Consider the following 14,968-nt stretch of genomic DNA (forward strand, 5'->3'; position numbering starts at 1 on the left):
AGGAAAGAGGAAAAATTAAGTGATCATTTCCCTAGTGATCCCCTCAGTTCTGTTAGGAATTGGAAGAACCATAGAGGTCATTGGCCCAAATTCAGCCCAGCTTAGGAATTAACTTTTGTAGCAACCCTGAAAGAGAATTCTTAAGCCTTAGCTTGACTAGCATTCCGCAATTTGTAGGAACTATTTCGTAAGGCAGTTGTATTCATTATTGTTTATTGCCAATTTATGACATTTTGGATCAAAATATGTAGTGTCTGCAATTCATCTCATCTGAGGGAGTGGAGACTCATATTTCTTGTATACTGTGTGCTAGGTGCTTCACAGTGTCACATCTAAATAATCATCTTCAAATTCCATCCTTTCTCATTTAAATGTCACACAAAATATTATGACCCTTTTGACAGAACCTACTTATTGTACATTTTCAAATTAATAAAACTAGAACTAATCCCCCATTTTTTTTTTTTTTTTTTAAATTAGAGATCGAACCCAGAGGTGCTCTACCATTGAGCTACATCCCTAGCCCTTTTTAGTTTTTATTTTCAAACCAGACCCCACTAAATTACCCAAGCTGGCTTTGAACCTGGGATATTCCTGCCTTTGCCTCCCAAGTAGCTGGGATTATAGGTGTGCAAATTCCAATTGTGTAATCTCAGGTAGCTAGGATTACACATCTGACTAATCCTTTATATTCTGACTAGTTTAATATCTCCTTATTCTAGATACTATGCATTTTTAAGTTCTGTTTTTATTCTTTGACATACAAATTAAAAGTTGAATATACTTCTAAAGAGAAACAGGAACTTGGATGGTGGTTACTCATTCATTGACTGCTTTTGGAGAGAAGGCAGAACTAGAAAATCTGGACCACCCCCCCAGTGCTGGGGATTGAACCCAGGGCATTGTGCCATAGGCAAGTGCTCTACCACTAAGCTGCATTCCCAGTCCTTTTAAAAAACAGTTTGAAAAATGGTTACTATGTATTTTTCTTATTTTCTTTAAGTTTTAAATCATCTTACTAATGTTGATGAGATATATGCTTGATAGTGCTTCATTTTTCTCATTGTTTTCGTGAAGGATAACATTTTATTTTTCTTTGTAGTTGGCTTATATCTTGAATTGGGTGTTGAATTAGTTGATTGTTATTTAAATTATACATATCTTGTATTCTTATAGGATTGAAGTGTAATTTGTACTTCCATATGTAGGTAAATGCTCACTTGCAAATAAGATATGATGGTCAACTCTGGATCTAGTCTACGTACTTCTTTTTTTTTTTTTTTACAGGGGTGATGGGAAGGTTGGGGATTTAACCCAGGAGGTACTTCACCACTGAGCTACTTCCCCTAGCACTTTTATTTTTTATTTTGAGACAGTCTCACTAAGTTGCCTAGGGCCTTGCTAAGTAGTTGAGGTTGATTTTGAACTTGTGATCCTCTTGCCTCAGCTTTCCAAATCCCTGGTAGTGCAGGTGTGTGCTGCTGTACCTGGCTCTCTGTACTCTTTAAGATAGAACTGAAAATATTCCTAGTGCCATGAGTACTTAACTTTTTGCTTGCAATTGCTATTTCAAATGCTTGGTTGGTTGCCTACCCATGACAGGTCTTGGGATGCTTGGGGCCTTTTTTTGGGTGGTGCTGGATATAGAACCCAGGGCCTTTGTGCAGGCTGAGCATGCACTTTACCATTTATCCCCCAGTCCCCTCAGGGCCTTTTTTTACTTAGAGACTGTAGTCAGAGCCTGATATGACCTGCCTGTTTCTTTTCTTATGACCACTTAAGTATTTGTCCTCTAGACCTTTCAAGTTTCAAATGAGAATGAAGAATGAGCCAATAAGAAGCAGACACTTTGACAATTTTCTTAATTTTCTCTATTAAAATTCTGGTTCATCACTGTTAAACCTTACTCTCTCATTGTCATTGTCTTTGAAAAATATTACCGAACTTCCCTAAGAATGTGTGTTATGAGGGAGATACGATACTCTGGTCAGTTCTCTGTACATAATTATTCCTCCAATAATTTTTGTTCCTTTTGACCCAGTGGGTTCAACTCGAAGAATCTGTGAGGATTACATTAGAATTCCTGTTCATAATTTGAAATGCAAAATTTTAAATATTTAGGATCTAGCTGATTCAGTGAGGAATTTTTATGAATGTCTCAGGGTTGCTCCCAGGGATACTGAGATAAATTAGGAAAGTGCTTCTTCTTAAGTTTACTGCCAGACCCTCTAGTATCAGGTTACTTAAGTGTATTTCTTATCTCAAATTAAGCATATTCCTGTTCTAAACTTTATCACATAGGGTTGTAAGAAGTACTTTACATACTGATATATAATCCAGCACTATAAAACTTTGCTCATAAAATCTATTGTCAAATTTGTTCTTAAGAACAAAGCAAGTCTTCGTTGTTTGTGACATTAATTAGAAGTTAAAATCTTAAATCACAATACAGAAGCCTCTCTCTTCTGTGTTCTCTGTACCATCTCAGACACAGAGATCTCCTTCAATTTAATTGGATCCTGGATCTGTTCAACAACTGTAGACTAGGTATCTTCCACTGAAATTTTTTTTTTTTTTTAATTTTTAAAATTTTTTTTAGTTGTAGATGAACATAATACCTTTCTTTTATTTATTTTTATGTGGTGCTGAGGATCGAACCCAGTGCCTTACACATGTTAGGCAAGTGCTTTGCCACTGAGCCACAACCCCAGCCATGAAATTCTTATTTTTTCTTTGCTTTTTTTGGGGGGTGGGTGGGGGTATTGGGGATTTAATTCAGGGGTGCTTTAGCACTGAGCTATATCCACAACCCTTTTTTTTTTTTTTTTTTTTTTTTAAGACAGGGTCTCACTAAGTTACTCAGGGCCTCAATAAATTGCTGAGACTAGCCTCAAATTTGTTATTCTCTTACTTCAGCCTCCTGAATTGATGGGATTATAGTCATGTGCCACACCATGCCTGGTTTGGGATTGTTGTTTTTTTCTGCACTTCCAAAGTTGTAATATCTCTATTCCCAAGCCCAGTATATTTAATACTCTCAGTTCAATGGGATAATCAACAGACACAAAAATACTATATAAAGAAGTACTATAGCCCAAAAGTTAGTACAAATTCTTGAGTTAATTATGACATTTATAATAACTTCTATACTAAACCCCAATCCTATCATTATCTGTGCAAAAGCAATTTGTATTACATGGTCTTTTTTTTTTTTTTTTAAACTTTTTTATAGTTTTAGATGGACAGAATATTTCTTTTATTTATTTTTATTATAGGATTGAACCAAGTGCTTCACATGTGCTAGGCAAGTGCTCTGCCACTGAGCTACAGCCCCAGCCCTCCATGGTCTTTTTCTTGTTGTTGTTGGGATACTGGGGATTGAACCCAGGGCTACTTTGTCACTGAGCCACATTCCCAGCCCTTTTTTATTTTTTATTTTGAGACAAGGTCTCACTAAGGCTGGCCTCAAATTTGGCAATCCTTCTACCTCGCCCTCCAGAGCCCCAGAATTCTGGGATTGTAGGCATGTGCCACTGTACCCAGCTAATACTTTAGATCTAAGTTGTTAGAAGTCATTTGCAAAAACATTAGCAGAAGGAGACAATACAAAAAAATTATATTTCATGTTTTTTTCCTTTTCTAAGGTGTTGGACAATCCATGACACTAGAACAGAATTGTCATTTGTAACTGTAGAACACAGTAAAACCTACCATCTATACAAAAACTTTTTTTTTTTTTTTTGAAGAGTGGATTTTGAAAATTTCAGAACAACTAGCAAATTTTAGAAACTCATTGTGGTTATACCTTCAGTTCTCAGGTTTTCCTGATGTTTCTTGTTGCTTTTTTTGGTGTGGTTATGTATATTTAAAACATTTTATTTTCCTTTTAGGGTGGTTAATACAATATCTTCTCTAACTTTTCTTCCTGGTATTCTAGCCTTGCATTTATGGACCAAGCATTACGGCTATTAGTATAAATATCTCTTGCCTTTATGTAGTTGTTAATCTAGCCAGATCCCAGGGATTTCTTATGCTATCCTCCAACTTTTGGGATTCTCTAGTCATAACTCTTAACTTGTAAGTGCACTTCCATGGAGAAACACGTGAAAAGATTTCCAAATTGGAGTTGCTTACAAATGTGTTTGTAGGGACCAAATGAGAAGCAGAATGTTTCCTCTCTTCCTCTTAAGTGCTGCTTCCATTTCTAGCCTAGTGTGAGTTGTTGGAGAAATCCCCTTAAGACACCTTTTATTGGGGATATTTTCAAGCCTATATTTTTAGTAGCTACTTAAGGCAAAGTGGTTTTTGTTCTGTTTTATTTCATCTTGTTTTTGTTTTTATGTTTTGGGGATTGAACCCAAGGCCTTGTGCATGCTAGGCGAGTACTCTGCTACTGAACTATATCCCTAGCCCTCAAGTGTCTTTTATCACTGGTTATTTTTATTTATTTATTTAGATACTAGAGAGTGAACTCAGGAGCATTTGACCACTGAGCCACATCACCACCCCTGTTTTGTATTTTATTTAGAGACAGGATCTCAGAGTTGCTTAGCGCCTTGCCGTTGCTGAGGCTGACTTTGAACTTGTGATCCTCCTGCCTCAGCATCCCAAGCTGCTGGGAAAGTTTTTGAGTTAATAATCTTCCCTTCCTAAATGTTCTCTATTGTAAGCATCTTTTTGTACAGAAACAAGGTCTGGCATAGGATAAATTTTATAAGAAAAGTTGCATGGCTACTATTGGGCAGGGTAAATGCCAAGTAGCTTATCAGTTCTTGTGCTGTTTTGAGGTAATCATAGTCATGACCCTAGAAGTGAAGCTTTTTACCTGTGATTATCAGATTAGTGTGTATAAACTAGAGGTGCTGATCTTGGTCTCTTTTTAGCATATAAATTTTGATGTCTCTGGGACCTGGCTATTAATAAAATTTGAAGTTCCTACATGAATCTCGTTTAAAATGTTAGTCACTTCTGAGTTTTCTTAATTTCATTCTGCATACTGATTGAGAACTGTCAGAAGTTTGTGTTCGGAATCTGCTATCCCCAAATTTCAAATACTTCACTTTTTTTATTAGTAGGTTATAATTATACATAGTATTACATATTTGTGTATGCACACAATATGACAGTATGATTCCACCAGTTATGTAAAAATATGGAATAATTACACATATGCATGTCATCCTTGTACAGGGGCCCTGCTGATCTTTTCTATATCATTCCAATTTTGGTATGTATACCGTTGAAGCAAGCACCTTCATCCATTTTCTTACTACTATATTGCTTATTTCCTGAGAATGTATGAACAGGAAACAACATGTAGATGAATTAAATCTTTATGTGGTATATTTTCCTGCTCATCTAGATCTTTTGTAGCCTAAAACCAAATAGGCCTTACATGTTTCTTTTCCTTTTCTTTATCTGATCCATTTTAAACAATTAGGGTGTGGACATAATAGCTATAAGAGAAGAAAAAAAGGGGGGAAAAAAACTTTGTCTTTTTTCCTTGGAAGAAACCACCTATGAAAGCGGATCATGGTTACACTTTATTATAGATCCATATCATAGTGTATCCTTTGAGGTGGGGGTTTGGCAGAATCTTGTACAGCAAACCATATTCTCATTGTTAATTTCAAACCTTTTGTAGATAGATACTTTTATTTATAAAATACGCTGCATGTGCTCACAAGATATTTTCACACTTAGATTTCTATAGTTTTTCTTTTTTTCTTTTTGTGGTGCTGGGGATTAAACCCAGGGCCATGTGCTTACAGGGTGAGCACTGTACCAGTCTAGACAGTTTTTGTTGTAAATTTCTATACAGATTGGTTTTTTACCACTGAACTACATCCCCGGTCCTTTTTATTTATTTATTTATTTAATTTTTGGTACTTGGGATTGAACTCAGGCACTTGACCACTGAGCCACATCCCCAGCCCTAATTTTGTATTTTTTAAAAAAATTATTTATTTTATTTATTTTTTTAGTAGTTGTAGACGGACAGACTGCCTTTATTTTTATGCTATACTAAGGTTTAAACCCAGTGCCTTACATATGCTAGACAAGCACTCTGCCACTGAGCTACAGCCCCAGCCCACCTATTTTGTATTTTATTAGAAAAGGCTATCACTGAGATGCTCAGTGCCTCATTTTTGCTGAGGCTGGCTTTGAACTTGAGATCTCCTGCCTCAGCACCCCCGAGCCACTGGGATTACCTGCATGTGCTACTGCTCCTGGCGCCAGTTCTTTTTATTTTTAAGGCAGGCTTTCCCTAAATTCCTGAGACTGGCCTTGAAATTGCAATTCTCCTCCTTCAGGCTAAATTTCTATAAAAGATTTTAAAGTCTTATTCTCAATTTCTTACATTATTATGGAATGGTAAGTGTTCCTAATGACCTCAATTTACGGGCCACATTTTGAATAATACTGATTTAAAATATTTTCTAGAGCAGATAATACAAGATGTTTCTGGCATGTCACAGTTGGAACTTAGAATTTGGAATCACATTTCCCAGAAAAACAGTGTAAATATTATTAATATCACAGTGTAATGGGCCGTGAACCCTGACCTTAAAAAGCTTATTAGCCTAGGAGGACATTCTTATCCTTTACAAAAAGCATTTGTTAAGTGCCTTTCTGTAAGACACTGCTAGGGACACCAATATAATGTAAAATTTTCCAAAGAATGTGTAAGCACGAATAGTGACCGTTATAAATACAAGTGCTTATAAAGGAAAGAAGTTATACTGAAGTTCTATATGGGTATGCTTGGCATCTTGGTAGAAGAGTGAGTGGATACTAGATCCATTATCTTATACAAAGTTGACAATCATAACAGGTAATTTTCCTCATTTTATTTTATAGGTATCAGGTCACAGCTAAGAACTGAATCAGAAATGAAATTGGAATTTTCTGTCTCCTTTATCATCCTCTTTTCTCATATATAGCTTTAGAGAAGATAATAAGAAATGGAAACCGTGTTATAGGCAGTGATTAGACAATAGATTTGGTAGTTGGGTACTCATTAGAAAATTGCTGAAAAGAAATTAAAAAAAAAAGAAAAATATTAAAATAAGTTTTTTTTAAAAGGAAAGAAAATCAGAAAGGGACAATACGTATAAAATGATGTTTTAAGAAAATTAACCTGCATGAGAATTATAGTATAATATAAAGGAAAAGAAAAAGAAAGATGATTAACCTGGCCTTGGTATGTAGGTTAAATTGAACCAACTAGGGATTGGATAGAGTTGTAAGTAATGGATTATCTTCTAACATGTGGAAATTATAGAATGTTCCTCTCTTTTAGTTATGTTTTAGAGTTTTAACTACTTTATAAGGAGATGTTTATGGGTCCATTTTTGAAATTACTTTCTTTTGGGAGTTTGCTGGGGATTGAACCCAGTTGTGCTTAATCACTGAGCCACATCCTCAACCCTTTTGTGATATGTTATTTAGAGATAGGGTCTTGCTAAATTGCTGAGGCTGGCTTTGAACTGAACGATTCTCCTGCCTCAGCCTCCTGAGCTGCTGGGATTACAGGTGTGTATCACCAATCCCAGCTATTTTGGGTCCATTTTTAAAAAAAATTTTTTTTTTTTTTTTTTTTTTTTTTTTTTTTAGTTGTGGATGGACCTTTATTCATTTATTCATTTGTGGTGCTGAGCATCAAACCCAGTGCCTCACATGTGTGGGGCAAGTGCTCTGCCACTGAGCTTCAGCCCCAGCCCCTAGTTTTGCCTCCTAATTACACTTTTTTAACACTTCTTAAACATTTGTACTTCTACTTTTCCATGGTCATTTTGTTCTGTACTGATATTCTTGCATACTTTACTTAGTACAATTGTTAAAAGTGCCCCCACAGTGTTCCTGCTCCAGTTTGTTTTTTTATTTTTTTAGCTGTAGATGGACACAATAACTTTATTTTTATGTGGTGCTGAGGATCAAACCCAGTGCCTCACAGTGCTAGGCAGGCACTTTTACCACTGAGCTACAACCCCAGCCCACCTCAGTGTCTCTGTAACTCTTTCTCTCTAATGTAAAAAATATCTAGATTGTTACCATCATTTAAGGAAAAAAATAAACACATACCTTTGACTGGTCCTTATTGCTCTGTAAGTACTATTTACTTTCATTCTTTGCACAATTAAATTTCTAAGTTAAAGGATCAGTTCTGCTTCCCTTTCCTCACCATCTGTTCTCTGTTGCCCTTTGTAATCTGAATTGTGCCTGTATCACACCATAGAAAGTGTGCTTGAAAAGTTAGGAATGACTCCTGACCAAAAGATAAGCTTGTTTTCTCTTGCATGTTAAAGGTATTACAAGAACTGTTGATGTTTGTGTATTCTGTCCCATCCTAATAGTATTTCATTGTTATACTATTTTTCAAAACAAAAGGATCAGTGGCTCATGCTTCCTTGTTGCATAGCTTCTTCAGACAAAAGTGAAATTGGCATATTGAAAGCGTGAATTACAGAACTTTAACAGATTTGTAGCTATGTATTTTACTCCTAATTGAAGTGTAAAGTAATGGGTTTGCATCATGGATTAGGAAGGTTGAATTTCCATTGCTTTGAAATAGCCAAACACTTGGATCAATTCAACTCTCCTTATCAAAATTTCCTTTTGTGATATGGGAAGGGAAACCTTCCATCTTATAGGTAAGACACTAAAGCACAGTAATTTACCTGACATCTCATTTTGTCTTTTTTTCTCCCCTGTCTTCTGTGATATTTTTGTTTTTTGTTTTATTTCTTATGAATTTTGGGGATTTTGGTCGTTTATTGTTTAAAGTAGATAACATACTCTTTTGGATGTCATTCTTAATGATGGTAAAGCACATGGAGTCATGGACCAGAACAGCAATTAGTGAGAAAAATAAAATATTTATAAATTAGCTGGAGTAGCTTTCACTGTTATGAATTTAAAGTCTAGGCTATTTTGTTATAGAACATTAAAGTGATGAAAACTTTTGTTTGTTTTGTTTAGCTTGTCAGCTCATTTGCAGCTTACATTTACTGGTTTCTTCCACAAAAATGGTATGTACTTCAAATATTTTGGCATTCCAACAGCCAAATACCTTTGGGAATGTAAGGAAAAAAAGATAATTTTTGGTATTAAGATTACATTTAATGGGAAGGATGTTCTATTGGGGAAAGTGTTCTTTGTTGTTTTGTGGCACTGGGAATGAATTCTAGGACCTGCATAAGTTAGGTAAGTGCTCTACCACTGAGCTCAGCCCCAACCCTCTAATACTTCTTTTTGACCTTTAAGTTTTGAAGTCTGATGATGAAGATTTTAATAGGGGGCCAGGATTGCAGCTCAGTAGTAGAGCGCTTGTCTAGCATGTATGAGGCACTGGGTTTGATCCTTATAAATAAATGAATAAATAATAAAGGTTCATTGACAACTATATATATATTTTTTTCTTGTTAAAAAGAACTAGAATAGGTAAAGAATCTTCCTCACTATGATCCATTCTGCATAGACATTTTGAGTTAATGTTATTGCATTTTTTCCCTATGTAGTTAGAAAACACTAAAATAACCACTATTTTAAGTGGAATATTATCAATATGTTAGGCATTGCACCAAGGAAATTATATAGTATTTTATATTCCCTAAAAGCTGAAAGTGTGCTGGGGAAAATTACAGTTGTTTAAAAAAATGGATGAAATGCCTATCGAACCAGTTAGTCCTAAATTTGCGTATATATCTTCCAATTATCATGGGATGGAATAAAACCTTTATTACCAACAGAGACCAGGTTGGTCCTCCTTTATTGCTCAGTAAGAAATAAAGATTAAGGGGCTGGAGATTAGTGGTGGAGAGTACCTGCATAGTATTTGAAAGACCCTAGATGATTCACAGTCCTGCAGGAAAACAAACAAAAAACCATCAGTTTTATATTAAAATAGATATTGTAGAATATTTTGATAACTGATCATGTTTTGTTTTCTTTTTTTTTTTTTGGTACCGGGAGTTGAACTCAAGGCACTAAACCACTGAGCCACATCACCAGCTTTTTTTTGTATTTTGTTTAGAGACAGGGTTTCACTGAGTTGCCTAGGGCCTCAGCCTCCCCAGCCGCTGGGATTACACACATGTGCCCCTGTGCCTGGCTCGTGTTTTAAATGTGAGAAATTTGCAATCTGTTCATATCTATTATCAGCTAATGTAATTTTCAGTTTTTGCCTTAGAACTGATTCATTTTTATATAGAAGTAAGCCAAATGGTGTTTCTGTGCCTCCCCCCCCCACTAAACTATTTATAATTATATGCTGGGATCCTTATTTCTATTTATCCATATTTGGTTTTCTATGGTACTTCAAAAGGATATGGAGTCTATTATTTCTTTTTTCTTTTTTGAGGTACTAGGGATTAAACCCAGGGCCTGGCACATGCTAGGCAAGTGGCCTACAACTGAACTGTATCCTACCTCATAATTTTAGCTTTTTAGGTTCATAAACTCTTTGTTTCCAGGACTTGTTAAAGTGCATATTTGTGTGTGTGTGTGTGTGTGTGTGTGTGTGTGTGTGTGTGTGTGTGTGTGTGTAGGTATGTATATAAACACTAAAATTATCTTTGGCAAGCTGTGTGGTTAAACTATTTTTTCTGTTCTACATGAAAAAATGTAAAGTTTAAAAATTGCTTAAATTCACTGTTTCTTTTGTTATTAAAGTCAATCAGAAAGTAAGCTCTGTTGATAGTTTTGTTTCCTGAAAACAGTTTCCTATTATAACTTTGAAATTAGCATAACTTATGAAGAAGAAAGTACATTTCCTTTCATGTTCATTCAGGTTATATTTGTAGTTTTTTAAAAATAATTAATGTTAAGAAACCAGGATAGAAAACCAACATCAGGATCCCTAAAATTTGCATTTTTTTTCTTGTTTTTAAATGAAGACTTTTGCTTAGCAATTGCTACTTGAAAGAGCTTAGAATGAATATACAGAGATTATTAGGGTACCATTTACATGGCGAGTATTGTTCCGAGAGCATTTTATTACTGGGTTTTGACTGTTTGGATTATTTTTTGCCATATATTAAAGTGTTTCCATTCTGATTCACCTTCCAAAAAGACTATACCCTACATGAAGAGAATATTTTTAAAGTGAAAACAGTATTATCTGAAGCCTCAGTACAAAAATTTTCTTTGTGTATAATGATATATTCATCTATTATAATATTTCTATATATTGTTGAGGCTTAATGAGGAATTGATGATTGAATACTTAGTTTTAAACTATTAACACACTTTGGAGTTTATTGTTTTGAGGTACTGGAGATTAATCCCAGGACCTCCAACATGCTAGGCAAGTGCTCTTCTACTGAGCTACATTCACAGCTCTGTACCTTTGGGACTTTATTTTTCTATTTTTTCTTTCTTTTTTTTTTTTTTTCTTTAGGACTTTAAAGACATAAATTATAGAGGAGTAGTCTGGAACCTAAATTTTCAAAGCTTTTGTTAGTTAATTGATATATAAAATACAGACTTCAGTATTCAAAACTGAAATTACTAAATTTTATAAGCTGTGGGAATACTCTGCCTAATAAATAATATCAAGGTTTTGCTTTCCCATTTATACTATAAATTCTGGGGAAAGGGTTAAAAAAACAAACTATCTTCTTCAATATCTCTGTGCATTCATAAGCAAACCTGTAATAGTAGCTAATTTAATTAAATTTCCTAGTGTATGTTATTATAAATATTAAATCTTAAAATCAGAAGTAATTAGTATATAGGAAGGTAATTATGTTTGTCTTGTGAAAGGTTTATTTAAATTACTACATAGAGGCTTTTTTAAAGTGTTTGCTGCAAGTTCAGAACTTATTTGGGGAAAAAAGAATGAGTAAACATTGAGTCTTTATTATGAGAAGTCTTTATATCATGAAATTCCCAGACTTCTTGGGAAAATGAATACTGTATTTATCGTATTGATTTTCTGTTTAGATAAGCCATCACAAAACTCAGAAAATGAACAAAATTCTGTTACCTTAGAAGTCCTGCTTGTCAAAGTTTGCCACAAAAAAAGAAAGGTAATGTATAAAATACTGGTAGAGTAAGTGGAGTGAATTTATTAATTGAACTTATTCATGCATATGTAGAAATATGTTGATGGCTGAATTATAACACTTCTTGCTAGCCTTCCATATCTTTGTTTTTTTCTAATCTATACAAAACTTTTTCCATAGGAATCTGGAGATGAAGGGAAGAAGCTATATTTTAGTATCTTATGATGTGAATTCACTTATTTCACTATCATTTCAGTTCTGTTATGTTCTTCCTTGGGTATTAGTACTCATTCAAACTTTAGATAAGGGGTAAGAGAGTTTTTTCTACAAGAAACACTACTCTCATGCAAAGAAGTTTTGTTGTCAACATTATCAGCCATTAACTTATTAATACATTGCTTCAAATTTTTATTTAGAAGATAAAATCTTTTCACCATAGAAACAAGTGTTAGAGTGGTTAAGTTTCCTGGGCAACCTACCAAAGCCAACCAGATATGCTGTGAGTATCTTCAAGTCCTTTAGTCTTTTAAGAGAAACAGGAACTGACCCATATAGGGGTTCCTATGCTTATGTTCTGTCAAGATTTTATTAACATGATAAGGGAGTTGAAAACTACTGGAGCATTGGTAGTAAGTTGGCTAAGGCCAAGGGAAGCAGTAGTATAGCTATATACACCAAAAAGTTTATATAAAGCTTGGACATAATGCTCCTTATTTCCACCCAACCCCCATGTAAACAGTGAGGTAAAAATTGTTCAAGAATTAGTTAGATAATTAAAATGTGAATTTGAGCTGGGTGTGGTGGCGCATGCCTGTAATCCCAGCGACTTGGGAGGCTGAGGCAGGAGGATTGCAAGTTTGAGGCCAGCCTCAGGAATTTAGTGAGGCCCTAAGCAACTTAGTGAGACCCTGTCTCAAAATAAAAAATTAAAAGTGCTAGGGATGTAGCTCAGTTTTAAAGGGACCCTGGGTTCAATCCCAGTATCCCTCACAAAAGCAAAAAAAATGTGAATACAAATATATTTTGATCCTTTTTAGTTTTTTTTTTTGTTTTTTTTTTTTTAAGCAGCAGTGTTTTCTTAGAAGAATATTAACAGCCAACTGCGAATATTTGTCATTCTATAGTGTTAAAACCTGGGGCGAGAGACTTATATAAAGTTTCTCATTTTACACTCTTTTGTACAGTAGACTTTTGACCATGAGCATATATTCTAGTTTTTTTTTTTTTTTTTTTTTAAAGATCTCTACCATAAGATACGTTCTGTAGTCTGATCACAAAGGTCCTCTGTATCTTTCAATTTTTCTCTTTCAGCATAACATCTTTATATATTAACAGAACATTACTTTTTAAAATTTTGTAATTTTTGCTTCTAAACATTTTTTAATATATGAATTTGTTGTTTCATAATGTTGACTGTGGAGTTATTATAGCCATCTTTTTAAATTCTGGTGGGTTTCATCCCTATCAGATATTGTTATGTTCAAATGGAAAATTGAAGGGAAATGTTGAAGTTACATGCATTTAATATTTTAAGCATGATTTTTATTTCCATATTTCTTTTGCACCACTGGGGATAGAACAGAAGCTAAGTGCTCTACCTCTGAGCTACATCCCCAGACCTTAATTTCTAATATAAAACTATTTCGTATGACCATCAGCTAGATATTGAATATACCATATCATTATTTTCATCATATTGCCGAAATATTCAGTTGATTTAATATTTGGAATATAGTTCTTCCACATTTTTATCTGCTTCACAATTTTCAGAACAGTGATTAACATTTGGTAATCACAGCCTATACCATGTTTCCTATAACTGTGGTTAGAAATTTTATTGTATCATTGCTCATGTATAAATTTAATTTAATAATCTTTACCTTTGCAGGATGTAAGTTGTCCAATAAGGCAAGTTCCCACAGGTAAAAAGCAGGTGCCTTTGAATCCCGACCTCAATCAAACAAAACCTGGAAATTTCCCGTCCCTTGCAGTTTCCAGTAATGAATTTGAACCTAGTAACAGCCATATGGTGAAGTCTTACTCATTGCTATTTAGAGTGACTCGTCCGGGAAGAAGAGAGTTTAATGGAATGATAAATGGAGAAACCAATGAAAATATTGGTAATTTTTATTTCAGTTATCTTACTACATTTATTATTGGAGATGACCAATGAAAATGAGTGAACCAGTATTCTTTCATAATATTCACAGTTGTATTGTTTTGATTATTTCAAAACCTTACCTTTCCAAAGTTGGAAAGACTGATATTTTAAATTGATCTCTTAGCATACAGTGGATTTCTCCCCCCCAACTTCTTTTCAAACATAAAAGAACAGTTGAAAGAATTGTTAATACCTGTCTACTCACTCAGATTAAAACAGGAACCCTTTTTTTTTTTTTTTTTTTTTTTTGGTTTTTTTGAGAGTGTCACTTCTTCACTTTGTTATCCAGGATAGTGTTGAACTCCTGAGTTCAGGTGATCCTCCTGTCTCAGCCCCTAAAGTGTTGGGACTCAGGTGCATACCCCTACTTGCATCCAGCTTGAATGTGAACATTTTATTATACTTATCACATATTTATCCCTCTACCCATTCCTCCATTCTTCCAACAATTCTATTTTCCTTTAATCATTCAACTAACATACAGGTGTGGGGTGCAGGTTAGATAAAAAGATGATTAAATCAGTCCTGTGCTCCAAAGGCTCACAGTCTAGTGTAGGGAGACAGACATGAAATAAATGTGGTAAAATAATGAGTTCTATGATAGAGATATATGTGAAGTTCAGTGGAGAATGGAGAAGCACCATAGAAGAAATAATCTTTGTGAGTCCTGTAGTGTTCTTTGAAGTTCTTAAAAAGGAACCATGAGTAAGGAATTTGCTTAGCAGAGAAGATCATTTCAAACAAATTAGCATTTGAAGAGATAATGGGTTATTGTCAATGTCAACAAGTAAGGGCATAC

General features: G+C 34.5%; 1 protein-coding gene across 1 annotated transcript in view; it reads left to right on the forward strand.

The window, feature by feature from the left end:
- The window catches only part of SUZ12 (SUZ12 polycomb repressive complex 2 subunit), a 43,568-nt gene that overhangs the window by 8,324 nt on the left and 20,276 nt on the right, over nucleotides 1-14,968 (forward strand). Inside the window, 3 exon segments of the mRNA XM_079130458.1 lie at nucleotides 8,983-9,032; nucleotides 11,947-12,032; nucleotides 13,897-14,128. Coding sequence (XP_078986584.1) covers nucleotides 8,983-9,032; nucleotides 11,947-12,032; nucleotides 13,897-14,128 — 368 coding nt within the window.

The sequence above is a fragment of the Sciurus vulgaris genome, assembly GCF_902686455.1.
Source record: "Sciurus vulgaris genome assembly, chromosome: 3".
Classification (NCBI taxonomy): Eukaryota; Metazoa; Chordata; class Mammalia; order Rodentia; family Sciuridae; genus Sciurus; species Sciurus vulgaris.